Source organism: Cyanistes caeruleus, chromosome 36 (genome assembly GCF_971803275.1).
Source record: "Cyanistes caeruleus chromosome 36, bCyaCae1.hap1.1, whole genome shotgun sequence".
Taxonomy (NCBI): Eukaryota; Metazoa; Chordata; class Aves; order Passeriformes; family Paridae; genus Cyanistes; species Cyanistes caeruleus.
Window position 1 is genome coordinate 1,274,951 of NC_141737.1, and position 20,656 is coordinate 1,295,606.

Below are 20,656 nucleotides of genomic sequence, written 5' to 3' on the forward strand. Positions count from 1 at the left end.
CCCCCAAAGTGACCCCAGACCCCAAAAGTGACCCGCAGGTGACCCCAGACCCTCCAAAAGTGATCCCAGACCCCCCAAAGTGACCCCAAAGTGACCCCAGACCCCAAAAGTGACCCCAGCTCCCCCCAGGTGAACCCAAAAGTGATTCCAGACCCCAAAAGTGACCCCCAGGTGACCCCCAGGTGACCCCAGCCCCCCTCAGGTGACCCCAGACCTCTCAAAGTGACCCCAGCCCCCCCCAGGTGACCCCAAAGTGACCCCAGACCACCCAAAAGTGACCCCAGCCCCCCCAGGTGAACCCAAAAGTGATTCCAGACCCCAAAAGTGACCCCAAAGTGACCCCCAGGTGACCCCCAAGTGACCCCAAAGTGACCCCAGACCCCAAAAGTGACCCCCAGGTGACCCCAGACCCCCCAGGTGACCCCCAAGTGACCCCAAAGTGACCCCAAAGTGACCCCCAGGTGACCCCCTCTGTCCCCAGGAGCTGCCCCCGGCCCTGCGGGAGCTGCTGGGGCTGGGGGGGCCCCCGGAGCCGCCCCCCGAAACCCGGCCCTGAGCCGGCCCAAACTGGGACGGACTGGGAGCAACTGGGACGGACTGGGAGCCCAAACTGGGATGGACTGGGAGCAACTGGGAGCCCAAACTGGGATGGACTGGGACGGCTGGGACGGCTGGGAACCCAAACTGGGATGGACTGGGAGCAACTGGGACGGCTGGGAACCCAAACTGGGATGGACTGGGAGCAACTGGGAGAGACTGGGAGCGACTGGGACGGCTGGGAACCCAAACTGGGACAGACTGGGAGTGACTGGGACAGCTGGGAACCCAAACTGGGATGGACTGGGAACCCAAACTGGGATGGACTGGGACGGCTGGGAACCCAAACTGGGATGGACTGGGAGCAACTGGGAGCAACTGGGACGGCTGGGACAGCTGGGAACCCAAACTGGGAGTGACTGGGAACCCAAACTGGGATGGACTGGGAGCGACTGGGACAGCTGGGAACCCAAACTGGGACAGACTGGGAACCCAAACTGGGAGAGACTGGGAACCCAAACTGGGACAGACTGGGAGCAACTGGGAGCAACTGGGACGGCTGGGACAGCTGGGAACCCAAACTGGGACGGACTGGGAGAGACTGGGATGGACTGGGAACCCAAACTGGGAGCGACTGGGAACCCAAACTGGGAGAGACTGGGAGCGACTGGGAGCGACTGGGACGGCTGGGAACCCAAACTGGGAGCAACTGGGAACCCAAACTGGGAGAGACTGGGAACCCAAACTGGGAGAGACTGGGAGCAACTGGGAACCCAAACTGGGATGGACTGGGAACCCAAACTGGGAGCGACTGGGAGCGACTGGGAGTGACTGGGATGGACTGGGAGTGACTGGGAGTGACTGGGAACCCAAACTGGGACAGGCTGGGAGCAACTGGGACAGCTGGGAACCCAAACTGGGACGGACTGGGATGGACTGGGACAGCTGGGATGGACTGGGACGGACTGGGATGGACTGGGACTGCTGGGAATCCAAACTGGGATGGACTGGGAGCAACTGGGAGCGACTGGGACAGACTGGGAGCCTGAACTGGGACAGACTGGGACAGACTGGGACAAACTGGGACAAACTGGGAGCCCGAACTGGGACAGACTGGGATTGGAGCGTGAACTGGGATTGGAGCCCAAACTGGGAACCCAAACTGGGACAGACTGGGAGCCCGAACTGGGACAGACTGGGATAGACTGGGAGCCCAAACTGGGACAGACTGGGACAAACTGGGAGCCCGAACTGGGACAGACTGGGAGCCTGAACTGGGACAGACTGGGACAGACTGGGATTGGAGCCCAAACTGGGATTGGAGTGTGAACTGGGAACCCAAACTGGGACAGACTGGGAGCCCAAACTGGGACAGACTGGGATTGGAGTGTGAACTGGGATTGGAGCCCAAACTGGGAACCCAAACTGGGAACCCAAACTGGGAACCCAAACTGGGACAGACTGGGAGCCTGAACTGGGATAGACTGGGATTGGAGTGTGAACTGGGATTGGAGCCCGAACTGGGATTGGAGCCCAAACTGGGAGCCCAAACTGGGACAAACTGGGATTGGAGCCCAAACTGGGAACCCAAACTGGGACAAACTGGGAGCCTGAACTGGTTTTGTCCCCCCCTTGTTGTGCCCCATTAAAGTTGTTGGAACCCGCCGGGGTCTGGGGATGTTTGGGGTTCGGCGGAAACTGGGGATACTGGGAATACTGGGAGGGAACTGGGGATACTGGGAGGGAACTGGGAGGGAACTGGGAGGGCACTGGGGATACTGGGAGGGAACTGGGAGGGAACTGGGAGCACTGGGGATACTGGGAGGGCACTGGGAGGGAACTGGGAGGGCACTGGGGATACTGGGGATACTGGGAGGGAACTGGGAGGGCACTGGGAGGGAACTGGGGATACTGGGAATACTGGGAGGGAACTGGGAGGGAACTGGGAGGGAACTGGGAGGGCACTGGGGATACTGGGAGGGCACTGGGAGGGCACTGGGAGCACTGGGAGTTAATTAACCAATTAACTAATTAACCAATTAACTGGGAGGGGTAACTGGGAGCACTGGGAGAGGTCACTGGGAGTTAATTAACCAATTAACCAATTACCAATTAAGGGAGCACTGGGAGGGAACTGGGGATACTGGGAGGGCACTGGGAGTTAATTAACCAATTAACTAATTAACCAATTAACTGGGAGGGGTAACTGGGAGCACTGGGAGAGGTCACTGGGAGTTAATTAACCAATTAACCAATTAACCAATTAAAGGAGCACTGGGAGAGAACTGGGAGCACTGGGAGGGCACTGGGAGTTAATTAACCAATTAACTAATTAACCAATTACCAATTAAGGGAGCACTGGGAGGGGTAACTGGGAGCACTGGGAGAGGTCACTGGGAGTTAATTAACCAATTAACCAATTAACCAATTAACCAATTAAAGGAGCACTGGGAGTGGTTACTGGGAGCACTGGGAGGGGTTACTGGGAGTTAATTAACCAATTAACCAATTAACTAATTAACCAATTAAGGGAGCAGTGGGAGGGAACTGGGAGTTAATTAACAAATTAACCAATTAACTGCTGGGGGAGTCTTGGGGGCGTGGCCAACTGGACACAAGGACAGTGTTGTAATTAATATGCGTTAATTAGCTAATTAATATTAATATTATGACGATATAATTGGAATATTCTGCATGTTAATTAGCATAAATTAATGAGTAATTAAGCATTTTTTATATGAGTAAATCTTAATTCTTTTGCATAAAATATTTTAATTATAATTAAATATATCTAAATATATTTGATATAAATAGGTGTAGTTATTAATTAACTTTACATTAAAAATTTCTGGATGTTAATTAGATATTAAACTTTATTAATTACATATTAAATAAATTAAATGTTTATTAGATAAAATTAAATTAATTTATTAGATAAATTAATTAATAATTAGATATATAAATTAGATAAAATTAGATCTATAAATTAGATAGATAAATTAATTAATTTATTAGATAAAATTAAATTAATTAAATTAATTAGGTATTAAACTAAATAGATGTTTATTAGATAATTATTAAATTAATCAGATATTAAATTTTATTTTGGTAGAAATAAATTTTATATTAATAATTCTTATTATATGGATCAGTTTCTTATCAAAATTTTTAATTAAAATTAATTAAATCTAAATATATTTGATGCAAATAGGTTTAATTATTAATTAGCTGGCCATTAATACTTTCTAGATATTAATTAAGCGTTTCATAGAAATAAACTTTATATTAATAAATCTTAATTTTGATACAGATTTGCTTCATATAAAAATTTTAATTGAAATTAATTTTATATATTATATGTAAATAAATGCACTTATTAATTAGCTGACCATTAATACCTTCTAGATATTAATTAATCGTCGTTAATTAACTGTTAAATGAATAAAAACCACTTTTTTTTCCCATATTAAAAATAAAAATTTGTTTTATGGACTCGGATATAAATTTAGAAATAAATATTTTATTTGCAATAAAATGTTTTCTTTTTAACGAATTAATAACTAATTAATAAGTTAAATAAATCAATTTAATAAATTAATGTAATGAAATATTTAATTTATAATAAATAAATACATGTATGGCCTCACGGAGGGGGCGTGGCCAAGCTGTGGTGGGCGTGGTCTTTCGCTGAGCGGTGGGCGTGGCCTGAAAGGGGGCGTGGTTCGCCCTGTTTGTGGGCGTGGCCTGCCCTTATATGGCTTAGTGGGCGTGGCCACGGAGGGGGCGTGACTTTTGCAGGGTGGGCGTGCCCTTGTTGACTCAGGGGTGGGGCTTTGGCCAGTGGGCGTGGTCTAATCCACCCGGGGGCGTGGCTTCACCCCCTCATTCTGGGCGTGTCCTCAGCCACACCCTGGGGGCGTGGCTTCGCGGGGTGGGTGTGGCTTTATGCCCTCATTGTGGGTGTGTCCTCAGCCAATCAGGAGCGTGGCTTTACAGGGTGGGTGTGTCTTCCTACCTCGGAGGCGTGGCCTATATGGGGTGGGCGTGGCCTCGGTCACTCGGGGGCGTGGCTTTTCTCAATGGGAGTGTCCTACTCCACTCGGGGGCGTGGCTATATGGAGTGGGCGTGGCTTTACCATATTCTGGGCGTGTTCTCAGCCACGGGGCGTGGTTTTCTGGGGTGGGCGTGGCTTCACGGGGTGGGCGTGGCTTCACAACCTCATTATGACCATACCCTCCATCAGGGGGCGTGGCTTTACGGGGTGGGCGCGGTTTTCAGGGGTGGGCGTGGCTTCACCACATCATTCTGGGTGTCTCCTTGCCCACTCAGGGGGCGTGGCTTTACGGGGTGGGCGTGGCTTCACGACCTCATTCCTGACATCCCCTCCCTCACTCGGGGGCGTGGCTTTAAGGGGGTGGGCGTGGCTATACGGGAGGGCGTGGCTTCACCACCTCATTCTGGACATATCCTTGCCCACTCAGGGGGCGTGGCTTTCCGGGGTGGGCGTGGCCTCAGCACATTCGGGGCGTGTCCTACTCCACTCAGGGGCGTGGCTGTTACGACGTGGGCGTGGCTTCGCGGCGTGGGTGTGGCTTCACTGCCTCATCCCCTCCCTCATTCAGGGGGCGTGGCTTTAAGGGGTGGGCGTGGCTCTAAGGGGTGGGCGTGGCCTCATCGCATCATTCGAGCGTGTCCTACTCCACTGGGGGCGTGGCTTCACCCCTCATTTCTGACATTACCTCCCTCGGGGGGCGTGGCGTTAAGGGGTGGGCGTGGCTTTTACGGGGTGGGCGTGGCTTTTACGGGTGGGCGTGGCCTCGTCGCATCATTCGGGGCGTGTCCTACTTCACGGGGGGCGTGGCTATACGGGGTGGGCGTGGCCTCACCACCTCATTCCCTGCACCCCCTCCCTCAGTGGGCGTGGCTTCACTCGGTGGGCGTGCCCCGCCCCTTTTGGGGGGCGTGGCTTCGCTCGATGGGCGTGTCACCCACCCACCCACTGGGCGTATCTTCGCTCCGTGGGCGTGTCCAAAGGTGGGCGTGGCTTCTCGTGGAGCGAGGGGGGAGGGGGAGGCAGAACCCGCCGGGCTTTTCCCATTGGCCGCTCGCCGCCTTTTGTGGGCGTGGCCTAAAGGAGGAGGAGGAGGAGGAGGAGGGGGAGGAAGGGGAGGGGAGGGGGGGGGGTTTGTGGGCGTGGCCTGAGGGTGGGCGGGGCCCGGAGCCGCCGCTCCAGCTCCGCCGTTTCTCGGCCGCCCCCGCCGCTCGCGGAGCCCCCGGCAGGTACCGGCGGGGGGGGGGGGGGAGGGGAGGAGGGGAGGGGTCCCCGCTCACCTGGCCCGGGGGGGGGAGGGGGAGGGTGGGTGGGGGGAGGGGTCCGGGCTCACCTGGGGAGGGGTCGCGCTCACCTGGAGCCCCCCCCCTCCCCCCCCCCCCCATCCAATCGGCGGTGGGTGGGTGGGGGAGGGGAGGACGGAGGGGGTTTTTTTTTTTGGGGGGGGGGGTGGGGGTGGGGCGCGCGCGGAGGAATTTGGGGAGGGGTCGCCGATGGGGGGGGAGGGGGTTTTTTTTTTTTTGGGGGGGGGGGGAGGGGTCGCGGAATCGGGGCCGCGCGCCGGGGGAGGGGGGGGTGGGGGGAGGGGTGGAACGGGGCCGCGTGGAGGGGGGGGGGGGGAGGGGGAGGGTGGGGGAGGGGTGGGAAAATTGGGGGGAGGGGTCGCGGGGTTTTTTTTTGGGGGGGGGGAGGGGTGGGCGTGCGAAAAATGGGGAGGGGGGGGAGGGGCGGGCGCGTGAATTTGGGGAGGGGGGGAGGGGTCGCTGCAGTGACACGTGGGGGGAGGGGGGGGATGGGCGTGACCCAAACCCCGCCCCCCACCCCTTCCCCCCCCCCTCCTCCAGACCCCTCCCCAAATCCCGCGCCCCCTCCCCAATCAAGAGGCGGGCGCTAATTAAAAGGCCCGGCTCACTAATTAAGGACCCCTCCCCTCAATTTGGCGACCCCCCCCCCTTTTTCCCCCTAATTAATGACCCGCCGCTCTAATTAAGGACTCCTCCCTAATGAAGGACCCTTCCCTAATTAAGGACCCCTCCCCAATTAAGGACCCCGCTCTAATTGTGGGCTCCTCTCTAATTAGGAGATTCAGGGACCCCTCCCCAATTAAGGACCCCTCTCTAATTGAGGTCTCCACCCTAATTAAGCGACCCCTCCCCAATTTAGGGTCCACCCCCTAATTAAGGACCCTTCTGTAATTAAGGAGTCCTCTCTAATTAAGGACTTGTCCCTAATTAAGTGACCCCCTCCCCAATTAAGGACCCCTCTCTAATCGAGGACTTGTCCCTAATTAACGACCCCTCCCCAATTAAGGACCCCTCCCTAATTGAGGTCTCCACCCTAATTAAGCGACCCCTCCCCAATTTAGGGTCCACCCCCTAATTAAGGACCCTTCTGTAATTAAGGAGTCCTCTCTAATTAAGGACTTGTCCCTAATTAAGGACCCCTCCCCAATTTAGATCCCTTCCCTAATTAAGGGTCTCTCTTTAATTGAGGTCTCCACCCCAATTAAGGATCCCTCCCTAATTAGTGACTCCTCCCTAATTAAGGACCCCTCCCCAATTAAGGACCCCTCTCTAATCGAGGACTTGTCCCTAATTAACGACCCCTCCCCAATTAAGTCCCCCTCTCTAATTGAGGTCTCCTCCCCAATTAAGGACCCTTCCCTAATTAATGACTCCTCCCTAATTAAGGACTTGCCCCCAATTATGGACCCCTCCCCAATTAAGCGCCCCTTCCTCAATTTCACGACCCCTCCCTAATTAAGGCCCCCTCTCTAATTAAGGCCTCCTCCCCAATTAAGGCCCCCTCCCTAATTAACGACCCTCCCCAATTAAGAACCCCTCTCTAATTAAGCACCTGTCCCTAATTAGCGACCCTCCCCAATTAAGAACCCCTCTCTAATTAAAGACCTGTCCCTAATTAGCGACCCTCCCCAATTCTGAGCCCCTCTCTAATTAAAGACCTGTCCCTAATTAGCGACCCTCCCCAATTCTGAGCCCCTCTCTAATTAAAGACCTGTCCCTAATTAACGACCCTCCCCAATTAAGAACCCCTCTCTAATTACGACCCCCTTTCCCTAATTAATTATGGCCCCTTTCCCTAATTAATGTCCCCCCCTTCCCTAATTAAGGTCCCCCCTTCCCTAATTAAGGTCCCCCCATCCCTAATTAAGGTCCCCCCATCACTAATTAAGGTCCTCCCCTCCCTAATTAAGGTCCCCCCCTCCCTAATTAAGGCCCCCCCGTTAATTACCCCCCCGTGTCCCGCCGGGGGTGGGGGAGGGGCGGCGCGGCCTCGTTTTGGCCTCGATTTGGGTCGCTGCCCCTCCCCCCCCCGGTGACACTTGGGGACACTTTTGGGGTGGGGGAGGGGCGGTGTCACCTCCCCTGCCCCTCCCCCCCCCCCCCCCCGGTGACACTTGGGGACACTTTTGGGGTGGGGGAGGGGCGGTGTCAGGTTCCCCTCCCCCTCCCCAAAAATGGGAGAGGCCGCGGTGTCACCCCAGTGTCACCCCAAGGGTCCCGGTGTCACCCCGATGTCACCCCCAGGGTCCCAGTGTCACCTCGATGTCACCCCCGATGTCACCCCGGTGTCACCCCAAGGGTCCCGGTGTCACCCCGATGTCACCCCCAGGGTCCCAGTGTCACCTCGATGTCACCCCCGATGTCACCCCGGTGTCACCCCAAGGGTCCCGGTGTCACCCCGATGTCACCCCCGATATCACCCCGGTGTCACCCCGGTGTCACCCCAAGGGTCCCGGTGTCACCCCAGTGTCACCCCCAGGGTCCCAGTGTCACCCCGATGTCACCTCGGTGTCACCCCGATGTCACCTCTGGTGTCACCCCAGTGTCACCCGAAGGGTCCTGGTGTCACCCCGATGTCACCTCCAGTGTCACCCCTGGTGTCACCCCGGTGTCACCCCCAGGGTCCCGGTGTCACCCCAGTGTCACCCCAAGGGTCCCGGTGTCACCCCCAGTGTCACCCCAAGGGTCCCAGTGTCACCCCCGGTGTCACCCCAGTGTCACCCCCGGTGTCACCGGATGGGTACCAGTGTCACCCCAGTGTCACCCCAAGGGTCCCGGTGCCACCCCAGTGTCACCCCAGTGTCACCCCCAGGGTCCTGGTGTCACCTGACAGGTCCCAGTGTCACCCCCAGGGTCCCAGTGTCACCCCAGTGTCACCCCAATGGTCCTGATGTCACCCCCAGTGTCACCCCAGTGTCACCCCAATGTCACCCCCAGGGTCCCGGTGTCACCCCGGTGTCACCCCAAGGGTCCCAGTGTCACCCCTGGTGTCACCTGATGGGTCCCAGTGTCACCCCAATGTCACCCCAAGGGTCCCGGTGCCACCCCAGTGTCACCCCAATGTCACCCCCAGGGTCCCGGTGTCACCCCAATGTCACCCCCGGTGTCACCCCTGTGTCACCCCCAGGGTCTCGGTGTCACCTGATGGGTCCCGGTGTCACCCCAATGTCACCCCCAGGGTCCCCCAGTGTCACCCCCTGGGTCCCGGTGTCACTCCAATGTCACCCCTGGTGTCACCCTGGTGTCACCCCGATGGGTCCCCCAGGGTCCCAGTGTCACCTCTCAGGTCCCGGTGTCACCCCAATGTCACCTCTGGTGTCACCCCCAGGGTCCCAGTGTCACCCCTGGTGTCACCCCAATGTCCCTCGAGGGGTCCCGGTGTCACCCCCGGTGTCACCCGGTGTCACACGGGAGGTCACAGTGTCACCCTCGGTGTCACCTGAGTGGTCCCAGTGTCACCCCAATGTCACCCCCCGGGTCCCAGTGTCACCTGACGGGTCCCGGTGTCACCTGACAGGTCCCGGTGTCACCCCAATGTCACCTCCAGTGTCCCCCCAGTGTCACCTCCAGGGTCTCGGTGTCACCTCAACGTCACCCTAGGGGTCCTGGTGTCACCTGAGGGGTCCCAGTGTCAATGTCACCCCTGGTGTCACCCCCAGGGTCACCCCATTGTCACCCTCAGTGTCACCCCCAGTGTCACCTCCAGGGTCTTGGTGTCACCTCAACGTCACCTGAGGGGTCCCGGTGTCACCTGAGGGGTCCCAGTGTCACCCCAATGTCACCCCTGGTGTCACCCCCTGGGTCTCAGTGTCATCCCCGCTGTCACCTGGTGTCACACAGGGGGGTCACAGTGTCACCCCTGGTGTCACCCCCTGGGTCCTGGTGTCACACGAGGGGTCCCGGTGTCACCCCAATGTCACCCCCAGTGTCACCCCCAGGATCTCGGTGTCACCCTTGGGGTCCCGGTGTCAATGTCACCCCTGGTGTCACCACCAGTGTCCCCCCAGTGTCACCCAATGTCACCTCCAGTGTCACCCTCAGTGTCACCCCAAGTGTCACCCCCGGGGTCCCGGTGTCACCCCAATGTCACCTCCGGTGTCACCCCCAGGATCTCGGTGTCACCTGAGGGGTCCTGGTGTCAATGTCACCCCCGGTGTCCCCCCAGTGTCACCCCGGTGTCACCCCCGGTGTCACCCCCGGTGTCACCTCCAGTGTCACCTCTGTGTCATCCCCGGTGTCACCCCCAGGCTCTCGGTGTCACCCCAGTGTCACCCGGTGTCACACGAGGGGTCCCAGTGTCACCTCCAGTGTCACCCCCAGGGTTTCAGTGTCACCCCCAGGGTCCCCCCAGTGTCACCTCTGGGTCCTGGTGTCACCCTGGTGCCACCCAATGTCACCCCCAGGATCTCAGTGTCACCCCCAGGGTCCCCCCAGTGTCACCTCTGGGGTCCTTGTGTCACCTGAGGGGTCCCGGTGTCACCTTTGGGGTCCCAGTGTCACCCCCGGTGTCACCCCCGGTGTCACCCCCAGGGTCCTGGTGTCACCCTCGGTGTCACACCCTGGTTCCCGGTGTCACCCCCGATGTCACCTAAGAGGTCCTGGTGTCACCCCTGGTGTCACCCAATGTCACCCCCAGGGTCACAGTGTCACTTCCAGCGTCACCCCTGTGTCCTGGTGTCACCCCCAGTGTCACCCAATGTCACCCCCAGGGTCCCAGTGTCACCCCAGTGTCACCTCCAGTGTCACCCCAGTGTCACCCCCGGTGTCACCCAGTGTCACCTGAGGGGTCCCAGTGTCACCCCCAGGGACCCGGTGTCACCCTCGGTGTCACCTCTAGGGTCTCGGTGTCACCTCCAGTGTCACCCCTGGGCTCCCAATGTCACCCCCGGTGTCACCCCCTGGGTCCTGGTGTCACCCTTGGTGTCACCCTCGGGGTCCCGGTGTCACCCCAATGTCACCCTTAGGGTCCTGGTGTCACCTGAGGGGTCCCGGTGTCAACGTCACCCCTGGTGTCACCCTCGGTGTCACCCCCAGGGTCCTGGTGTCACCCTCGGTGTCACCCTCGGGGTCTCAGTGTCACCCTCAGGGTCCCGGTGTCACCCCCAGTGTCACCACCAGGGTCCCAATGTCACCTGGTGTCACCCCCGGTGTCACCCAGTGTCACATGAGGGGTCCCGGTGTCACCTCCAGTGTCACCCTTGGGATCCTGGTGTCACCCCAATGCCACCCCCGGGGTCCTGGTGTCACCCCAATGTCACCCCTGGTGTCACTCCCAGGGTCCCGTTGTCACCCGGTGTCACCTGAGGGGTCCCGGTGTCACCTCAATGTCACCCCCAGGGTCCTGGTGTCATCTCTGGGGTCACCCTGGTGTCACCTGGGGGCTCCTGGTGTCACCTGAGGGGTCCCGGTGTCACCTCAATGTCACCCCCAGGGTCCCAGTGTCACCCTCGGGGTCCCGGTGTCACCCCCAGTGTCACCCCTGATGTCACCCCCAGGGTCCCAGTGTCACCTGAGGGGTCCCAGTGTCCCCCAGTGTCCCCCAGGGTCACACGGTGTCACCCCCGGGGTCACCCCTGGGGGTCACAATGTCACCCTCGGGGTCCTGGTGCCACCCCCGGTGTCACCCGGTGTCACCTCTGGTGTCACTCCCAGGGTCCCGGTGTCATCTCTGGGGTCACCCTGGTGTCACCTGGGGGCTCCTGGTGCCACCCCCGGTGTCACCCGGTGTCACCCAATGTCACCCCCAGGGTCCCGGTGTCACTGCTGGGGTCACCCGCTGTCACCTGAGGGCTCCTGGTGTCACCTGGTGCCACCCCCGGGGTCCTGGTGTCACCTCTGGTGTCACCTGAGGGGTCCCGGTGTCACCCCAGTGTCCCCCTGTGTCCCCCAGTGTCACCTCAGTGTCACCTCAGTGTCACCCCTGGGGTCCCGGTGACACCCCTGGGGTCACCCAGGTGTCACCCCAATGTCACCCTGGTGTCACCCCCCATGTCCCCCAGTGTCACCTCAGTGTCACCCCCAATGTCACCCGGTGCTAGCCCTGCTGTCCCCCAGTGTCACCTGATGTCACACGAGAGGGGTCCCGGTGTCACCCTTGGGGTCCTTGGTGTCACCTGGTGTCACCCCCAGGGTCTCGGTGTCCCCCGGTGTCACCTCAGTGTCACCCCCAGTGTCACCCGGTGTCAGCCCAATGTCACCTTGTGCTACCCCCAGTGTCACCCGGTGTCACCCGGTGTCATTCCAGTGTCACACGAGAGGGGTCCCAGTGTCACCCTTGGAGTCCTTGGTGTCACCTGGTGTCACCCCCAGGGTCTCATTGTCCCCCAGTGTCACCCCTGGGGTCCCGGTGTCACCTGGTGTCACCCCCGGTGTCCCCCAGTGTCACCTGATGTCACACGAGAGGGGTCCCGGTGTCACCCCCGGTGTCACCCCAATGTCACCTGGTGCTACCCCCAGTGTCCCCCAGTGTCCCCCGGTGTCACCCAGTGTCACACGAGGGGTCCCAGTGTCACCCTTGGGGTCCTTGGTGTCCCCTGGTGTCACCCCCAGGGTCCCCCAGTGTCACCCGGTGTCCTCTGGTGTCACACGAGAGGGGTCCCGGTGTCACCCGGTGTCACCCACCCCCAGTGTCCCCCAGTGTCACCCGGTGTCACCCGGTGTCACACGAGAGGGGTCCCGGTGTCACCTGGTGTCACCCCCAAGGTCTCGGTGTCCCCGGGTGTCACATGAGGGGTCTCAGTGTCACCCCCAGTGTCACCCCCAGGGTCCCGGTGTCACCCCCAATGTCACCTGGTGCTACCCCCAGTGTCACCCGGTGTCACCCGGTGTCATTCCAGTGTCACACGAGAGGGGTCCCAGTGTCACCCTTGGGGTCCTTGGTGTCGCCTGGTGTCACCCCCAGGGTCTCGGTGTCCCCCGGTGTCACCCCTGGGGTCCCGGTGTCACCTGGTGTCACCCCCGGTGTCCCCCAGTGTCACCTGATGTCACACGAGAGGGGTCCCGGTGTCACCCCCGGTGTCACCCCAATGTCACCTGGTGCTCCCCCCAGTGTCCCCCAGTGTCCCCCGGTGTCACCCAGTGTCACACGAGGGGTCCCAGTGTCACCCTTGGGGTCCTTGGTGTCCCCTGGTGTCACCCCCAGGGTCCCCCAGTGTCACCCGGTGTCCTCTGGTGTCACACGAGAGGGGTCCTGGTGTCACCTCAGTGTCACTCCCGGGGTCCCAGTGTCACCCCCAGTGTCACCCGGTGCTACCCCCAGTGTCACCCCCAGTGTCACCCGGTGTCACACGGTGTCATTCCAGTGTCACCCCTGGTGTCCCCTGGTGTCACCCAGTGTCACCCTTGGGGTCCCGGTGTCACCCCAATGTCACCTGATGCTACCCCCAGTGTCACCCGGTGTCACTCCAGTGTCACATGAGGGGTCCCAGTGTCACCCTTGGGGTCCTTGGTGTCCCCTGCTGTCACCCCCAGTGTCCCCCAGGGTCCCCCAGTGTCACCCGGTGTCACCCAGTGTCACCCTTGGTGTCTCAGTGTCCTCCCACTGTCCCCCAGTGTCACCTGATGTCACACGAGAGGGGTCCCGGTGTCACCCCCGGTGTCACCCCCAGGGTCTCGGTGTCCCCCTGGTGTCACCCTTGGAGTCTTTGGTGTCCCCCAGTGTCACCTATGTGTCACCCCTAGGGTCCCAGTGTCACCCCAATGTCACCTGGTGCTACCCCCGGTGTCCCCCGGTGTCACCCGGTGTCACCCTTGGGGTCTCAGTGTCCTCCAGTGTCACCCAGTGTCACACGAGAGGGGTCCCGGTGTCACCCCTGGTGTCACCCCCAGGGTCTCGGTGTCCCCTGGTGTCACATGAGGGGTCCCAGTGTCACCCCCAGTGTCACCCTTGGTCCCGGTGTCACCCTTGGAGTCCTTGGTGTCACCTGGTGTCACCCCCAGGGTCCTCCAGTGTCACCTCAGTGTCACCTGATGTCACACGACAGGGGTCCCGGTGTCACCCGGTGTCACCCCTGGGGTCCCAGTGTCACCCCAATGTCACCCGGTGCTACCCCCGGTGTCCCCCAGTGTCCCCCAGTGTCCCCCATTGTCACCTGGTGTCACCCGCTGTCACCCGCTGTCACCCGCTGTCACCCGATGTCACACAAGAGGGGTCCTGGTGTCACCTGGTGTCACCCCTGGGGTCCTGGTGTCCCCCCCAGTGTCCCCCAGTGTCACCCGATGTCACATGAGAGGGGTCCTGGTGTCACCTGGTGTCACCCCTGGGGTCCTGGTGTCCCCCCCGGTGTCCCCCAGTGTCACCTCAGTGTCACCCCTGGGGTCCCAGTGTCACCCCAATGTCACCTGGTGCTACCCCCACTGTCACCTGCTGTCACCCGGTGTCACCCAATGTCACTCCAGTGTCACACGAGGGGTCCCAGTGTCACCCCTGGGGTCCCAGTGTCACCCCGGTGTCCCCCGCTGTCACCTGATGTCACACGAGAGCGGTCCTGGTGTCACCTGGTGTCACCCCTGGGGTCCCGGTGTCCCCCCCAGTGTCCCCCAGTGTCACCCGATGTCACACGAGAGGGGTCCCGGTGTCACCTGGTGTCACCCCCAGGGTCCTGGTGTCCCCCCCGGTGTCCCCCAGTGTCACCTCAGTGTCACCCCCAGGGTCCCAGTGTCACCCCCAGTGTCACCCGGTGCTACCCCTGGTGTCCCCCAGTGTCCCGCAGTGTCACCCGGTGTCACCCGATGTCACACGAGAGGGGTCCTGGTGTCACCTGGTGTCACCCCCAGGGTCCCAGTGTCCCCTGGTGTCACCCCCGGTGTCACCCCCAGTGTCACCCCCAGGGTCCCAGTGTCACCCCCAATGTCACCCGGTGCTACCCCTGGTGTCCCCCAGTGTCACCCGGTGTCACCCGGTGTCACCCGGTGTCATTCCAGTGTCACACGAGGGGTCCCAGTGTCACCTGAGGGGTCCCAGTGTCCCCCCCAGTGTCCCCCGCTGTCACCTGATGTCACACGAGAGGGGTCCCGGTGTCACCTGGTGTCACCCCTGGGGTCCCCCAGTGTCACCCGGTGTCACTCCAGTGTCACCCTTGGGGTCTCAGTGTCCCCCCACTGTCCCCCAGTGTTCCCCAGTGTCACCCTTGGGGTTCCCGGTGTCACCTGGTGTCACCCCCAGGGTCCCCCAGGGTCCCCCAGTGTCACCCGGTGTCACACGAGAGGGGTCCTGGTGTCACCTGGTGTCACCCCCAGGGTCTCAGTGTCCCCCCCAGTGTCACATGAGGGGTCTCAGTGTCACCCCCAGTGTCACCCTTGGTCCCGGTGTCCCCCCCAGTGTCACCTCAGTGTCACCTGATGTCACACGAGAGGGGTCCCGGTGTCACCTGGTGTCACCCCTGGGGTCCCGGTGTCACCCCGGTGTCACCCCCAGGGTCTCGGTGTCCCCCTGGTGTCACCCTTGGAGTCCTTGGTGTCACCCCCGGTGTCCCCCAGTGTCACCTCAGTGTCACCCGGTGTCATTCCAGTGTCACACGAGAGGGGTCCCGGTGTCACCCCGGTGTCACCCCCAGGGTCCCAGTGTCCCCTGGTGTCCCCCCCCGGTGTCCCCTCCCCGTCCCCTCAGTGTCACCCCCAATTCTGCCCCCAAAACAGCCCGGCCGGGCCTGGGGGGGAGGGGCCAGAAATGGGTCTGGGGGGGAGGGGCCAGAAATGGGTCTGGGGGGGAGGGGCCAGAAATGGGTCTGGGGGCTTCGGGGGAGGGGCCAGAAATGGGTCTGGGGGGGAGGGGCCAGAAATGGGTCTGGGGGCTTCGGGGGAGGGGCCAGAAATGGGTCTGGGGGGGAGGGGCCAGAAATGGGTCTGGGGGCTCCGTGGGGGGGTCAGAAATGGGTCTGGGGGCTTCGGGGGGTCCCAAATGGGTCTGGGGGCTTCAGGGGGGGGGTCAGAAATGGGTCTGTGGGCTTTGGTGAGGGGCCAGAAATGGGTCTGGGGGCTTCGGGGGGGTCAGAAATGGGTCTGTGGGCTTTGGGGAGGGGCCAGAAATGGGTCTGGGGGCTTCGGGGGGGTCAGAAATGGGTCTGGGGGCTTCACACGTGTCTGTGAGGTTAAAATGGGTCTGGGGGCTTCGTGTGAGGGGGAAGGGGTCAGAAATGGGTCTGGGGGCTTCGGGGGGGGGTCAGAAATGGGTCTGGGGGCTTCGGGGGGGGGTCAGAAATGGGTCTGGGGGCTTCGGGGGGGGTCAGAAATGGGTCTGGGGGCTTCAGGGGGCCAGAAATGGGTCTGGGGGCTTGGGGGGGTCAGAAATGGGTCTGGGGGCTTCAAATGTGTGTGCGAGGGGATGGGGGGTTAAAAATGGGTCTGGGGGCTTTGTGTGGGGGTCCCAAATGGGTCTGGGGGCTTCGAGTGAGGGGGGAGGGGTCAGAAATGGGTCTGGGGGCTCCACACGCATTTCTGAGGGGTGTGAGGGGTCCCAAATGGGTCTGGGGGCTTCGGGGGGAATTTTGGGGGGGATTTGGGGGAATTTGGGGGGGATTTGGAGCCAATTTTGGGGATTTTGAGCCATTTTTGGGGAATTTGAGCCACTGGGTTATTTTGAGCCAAATTTGGGGATTTGGAGCCAAATTTTGGGGATTTTGAGCGAATTTGGGGAATTTTGAGCCAAATTTGGGGATTTTGAGCGAATTTGGGGAATTTTGAGGAGATTTGGGGGATTTGGAGCCACTTTTGGGGAATTTTGAGCAAAAGTTTGAGGATTTGGAGCCAAATTTTAGGAATTTGGAGCCATTTTTGGGTTATTTTGAGCCGCTTTGGTGATTTTGAGGAGATTTGGGAGGATTTGGAGCCAAATTTGGGGAATTTGGAGCCACTTTTGGGGATTTGGAGCCGCTTTGGGGGGATTTTGAGTCAAATTTTGGGAATTTTGAGGAGATTTTGGGGGATTTTGACCCAAATTTGCGGATTTGGAGCCATTTTTGGGTTATTTTGAGCAGCTTTGGTGATTTTGAGGAGATTTGGGGGGATTTGGAGCCAAATTTTGAGGATTTTGAGGAGATTTTGGGGGATTTTCAGCAAAATTTGTGGATTTTGAGCCAAATTTTGGGATTTGGAGCCACTTTGGGGGGATTTGGAGCCACTTTTGGGGATTTTGAGCCATTTTGGGTTATTTTGAGCCACTTTGGTGATTTTGAGGAGATTTGGGAGATTTTGAGCCAAATTTTGGGGATTTGGAGCCAAATTTGGGGGATTTTGAGCCAAATTTGCGGATTTGGAGCCATTTTTGGGTTATTTTGAGCAGCTTTGGTGATTTTGAGGAGATTTGGGGGGATTTGGAGCCAAATTTTGGGGAGTTTGAGCTGCTTTGGGGGATTTTGAGTCAAATTTGAGGAATTTGGAGCCATTTTTGGGTTATTTTGAGCAGCTTTGGTGATTTTAGGGAGATTTTTGGGGTTTTTGAGACAAATTTCGAAGATTTTGAGCCACTTTGGGGGATTTTGAAGAGATTTGATTCGATTTTGAGCCAAATTTGGGGATTTTGAGTCAAATTTTGTGGATTTTGAGCGACTTTTGGGGATTTTAAGTCAAATTTGGGAAATTTTGAGCCATTTTGGGGATTTTGAGGAGATTTGGGGGATTTGGAGCCACTTTTGGGGAATTTTGAGCAAAATTTTGGGGATTTGGAGCCAAATTTTAGGACTTTGGAGCCATTTTTGGGTTATTTTGAGCCACTTTGGTGATTTTGAGGAGATTTTCGGGGATTTTGAGACAAATTTTGGGGATTTTGAGGAGATTTTGGGGATTTGGAGCCAAATTTGGGGATTTTCACCTAAATTTTGGGAATTTGGAGCCAAATTTTAGGAATTTTGAGCAACTTTTGGGGATTTGGAGCCAAATTTGGGAAATCTGAGCCATTTTTGGGTTATTTTGAGCCACTTTGGTGATTTTAGTGAGATTTTCGGGGATTTGGAGCCAAATTTGGGGAATTTGGAGCCATTTTTGGGGATTTGGAGCCGCTTTGGGGGGACTTTGAGCCAAATTTTGTGGATTTTGGGCGAATTTGGGGGGATTTTGAGCCACTTTTGGGGATTTTGAGACATTTTTGGGTTATTTTGAGCCACTTTGGTGATTTTAGGGAGATTTGGGAGGATTTGGAGCCAAATTTGGGGAATTTTGAGCCACTTTGGGGGATTTTGAAGAGATTTGATTCGATTTTGAGCCAAATTTGTGGATTTTGAGCCAAATTTTGGGGATTTTGAGCGACTTTTGCGGGGATTTTGAGTCAAATTTGGGAAATTTTGAGCCAAATTTTGTGGATTTTGAGCCAAATTTGGGGGATTTTGAGCCACTTTGGGAAATTTTGAGTCAAATTTGGGGATTTGGAGCCAAATTTTGGGGAGTTTGAGCCGCTTTTGGGGATTTTGAGTCAAATTTTCAGAATTTGGAGCCATTTTTGGGTTATTTTGAGACACTTTGGTGATTTTAGGGAGATTTTCGGGGATTTGGAGCCAAATTTTGGGGAGTTTGGAGCCAAATTTTAGGGATTTTGAGCCATTTTGGGGATTTTTAATCATTTTTGGAGGGATTTTGAGCCATTTTGGGTTATTTTGAGCCACTTTGGTGATTTTGAGGAGATTTGGGGGGATTTTGAGCCAAATTTTGGGAATTTGGAGCCGCTTTGGGGGGACTTTGAGCCAAATTTTGTGGATTTTGGGCCAATTTGGGGGGATTTGGAGCCACTTTTGGTGATTTTGAGGAGATTTGCGGGGATTTGGAGCCAAATTTGGGAAATTTTGAGTCAAATTTGGGGAATTTGGAGCAACTTTGGGGGATTTTGAAGAGATTTGATTCGATTTTGAGCCAAATTTGGGGATTTTGAGCCAAATTTTGGGGATTTTGAGAGACTTTTGTGGATTTTGAGTCAAATTTGGGAAATTTTGAGTCAAATTTGGGAAATTTTGAGTCAAATTTGGGGATTTGGAGCCAAATTTTGGGGAGTTTGAGCCACTTTTGGGGATTTTGAGTCAAATTTTAGGAATTTGGAGCCATTTTTGGGTTATTTTGAGCCACTTTGGTGATTTTAGGGAGATTTTTGGGGATTTGGAGCCAAATTTGGGGAATTTGGAGCCATTTTTGGGGATTTGGAGCTGCTTTGGGGGGACTTTGAGCCAAATTTTGTGGATTTTGGGCCAATTTGGGGGGATTTTGAGCCATTTTGGGTTATTTTGAGGAGATTTGGGGGATTTGGAGCCAAATTTTGTGGATTTTGAGCGACTTTGGGGGAGATTTTGAGCCAAATTTGGGAAATTTTGAGTCAAATTTGGGGATTTTGAGTCAAATTTTGTGGATTTTGAGCCAAATTTGGGGATTTTGAGGAGATTTTTGGGGATTTTGAGTCAAATTTTGTGGATTTTGAGCCAAATTTGGGGATTTTGAGGAGATTTTTGGGGATTTTGAGTCAAATTTGGGGATTTGGAGCCAAATTTTGGGGGATTTGGAGCCAAATTTGGGGAATTTTGAGGAGATTTTGGGGATTTGGAGCCAAATTTTGGGAATTTTGAGCCAAATTTTGGGGATTTGGAGCCATTTTTGGGGAATTTTGAGCAAAAGTTTGAGGATTTGGAGCCAAATTTGGGTTATTTTGAGCCACTTTGGGGGATTTTGAAGAGATTTGATTCGATTTTGAGCCAAATTTGGGGATTTTGAGTCAAATTTTGTGGATTTTGAGCCAAATTTGGGGGATTTTGAGGAGATTTTTGGGGATTTTGAGTCAAATTTGGGAAATTTTGAGTCAAATTTGGGGATTTGGAGCCAAATTTGGGGAATTTGGAGCCATTTTTGGGTTATTTTGAGCCACTTTGGTGATTTTAGGGAGATTTGGGGGAATTTGGAGCCATTTTTGGGGATTTTGAGCCAAATTCTGTGGATTTTGGGCCAGTTTTGGGGGATTTGGAGCCACTTTTGGGGATTTGGAGCCATTTTGGGTTATTTTGAGGAGATTTGGGGGGATTTTGAGTCAAATTTTGGGAATTTTGAGGAGATTTTGGGGGATTTTGACCCAAATTTGCGGATTTTGAGCCATTTTGGGTTATTTTGAGCCACTTTGGTGATTTTGAGGAGATTTGGAGCCAAATTTTGGGGATTTTGAGTCAAATTTGGGAAATTTTGAGTCAAATTTGGGGATTTGGAGCCAAATTTTGGGGAGTTTGAGCCACTTTTGGGGATTTTGAGTCAAATTTTAGGAATTTGGAGCCATTTTTGGGTTATTTTGAGCCACTTTGGTGATTTTAGGGAGATTTTTGGGGATTTGGAGCCAAATTTTGGGGATTTTGAGCCAAATTTGGGGGATTTTGAGCCAAATTTTATGGATTTGGAGCCATTTTTGGGTTATTTTGAGCCACTTTGGTGATTTTGAGGAGATTTGGGAGGATTTGGAGCCAAATTTTGGGGATTTGGAGCCAAATTTGAGGAATTTGGAGCCATTTTTGGGGATTTGGAGCCGCTTTGGGGGGACTTTGAGCCAAATTTTGTGGATTTTGGGCCAATTTGGGGGGATTTTGAGCCACTTTTGGGGATTTCGAGCCACTTTGGTGATTTTGAGGAGATTTGAGGGGATTTTGAGCCAAATTTGGGGATTTTGAGCCACTTTGGGGGATTTTGAGCCAAATTTTAGGGATTTGGAGCCACTTTTGGGGAATTTTGAGCCAAATTTGGGGATTTTGAGCCACTTTGGGGGATTTTGAATCAGTTTGGTGATTATGAGGAGATTTGGGGGGATTTCGAGCC

At 56.2% G+C, this 20,656-nt stretch overlaps 2 protein-coding genes across 9 annotated transcripts in view; both read left to right on the top strand.

Annotated features, from left to right (window-relative positions):
* Window positions 1–2,202, top strand: part of TBC1D17 (TBC1 domain family member 17) — a 56,212-nt gene extending 54,010 nt beyond the window's left edge. For 6 of the 8 annotated variants that reach the window (XM_086871610.1, XM_086871611.1, XM_086871613.1 and 3 more), the window contains one exon: window positions 482–2,202. In XM_086871610.1, coding sequence (XP_086727736.1) covers window positions 482–1,368 — 887 coding nt within the window. In that variant the 3' untranslated portion in view covers window positions 1,369–2,202. The remainder of the gene's footprint in view (window positions 1–481) is intronic. The other 2 variants (XM_086871612.1, XM_086871614.1) reach the window with 2 other exon arrangements.
* Window positions 2,203–5,739: 3,537 nt separating this feature from the next.
* The window catches only part of SHANK1 (SH3 and multiple ankyrin repeat domains 1), a 102,530-nt gene continuing 87,613 nt past the window's right edge, over window positions 5,740–20,656 (top strand). The window contains exon 1 of the mRNA XM_086871550.1: window positions 5,740–5,818. The gene's annotated coding sequence lies outside the window, so the exon portion shown is untranslated. The remainder of the gene's footprint in view (window positions 5,819–20,656) is intronic.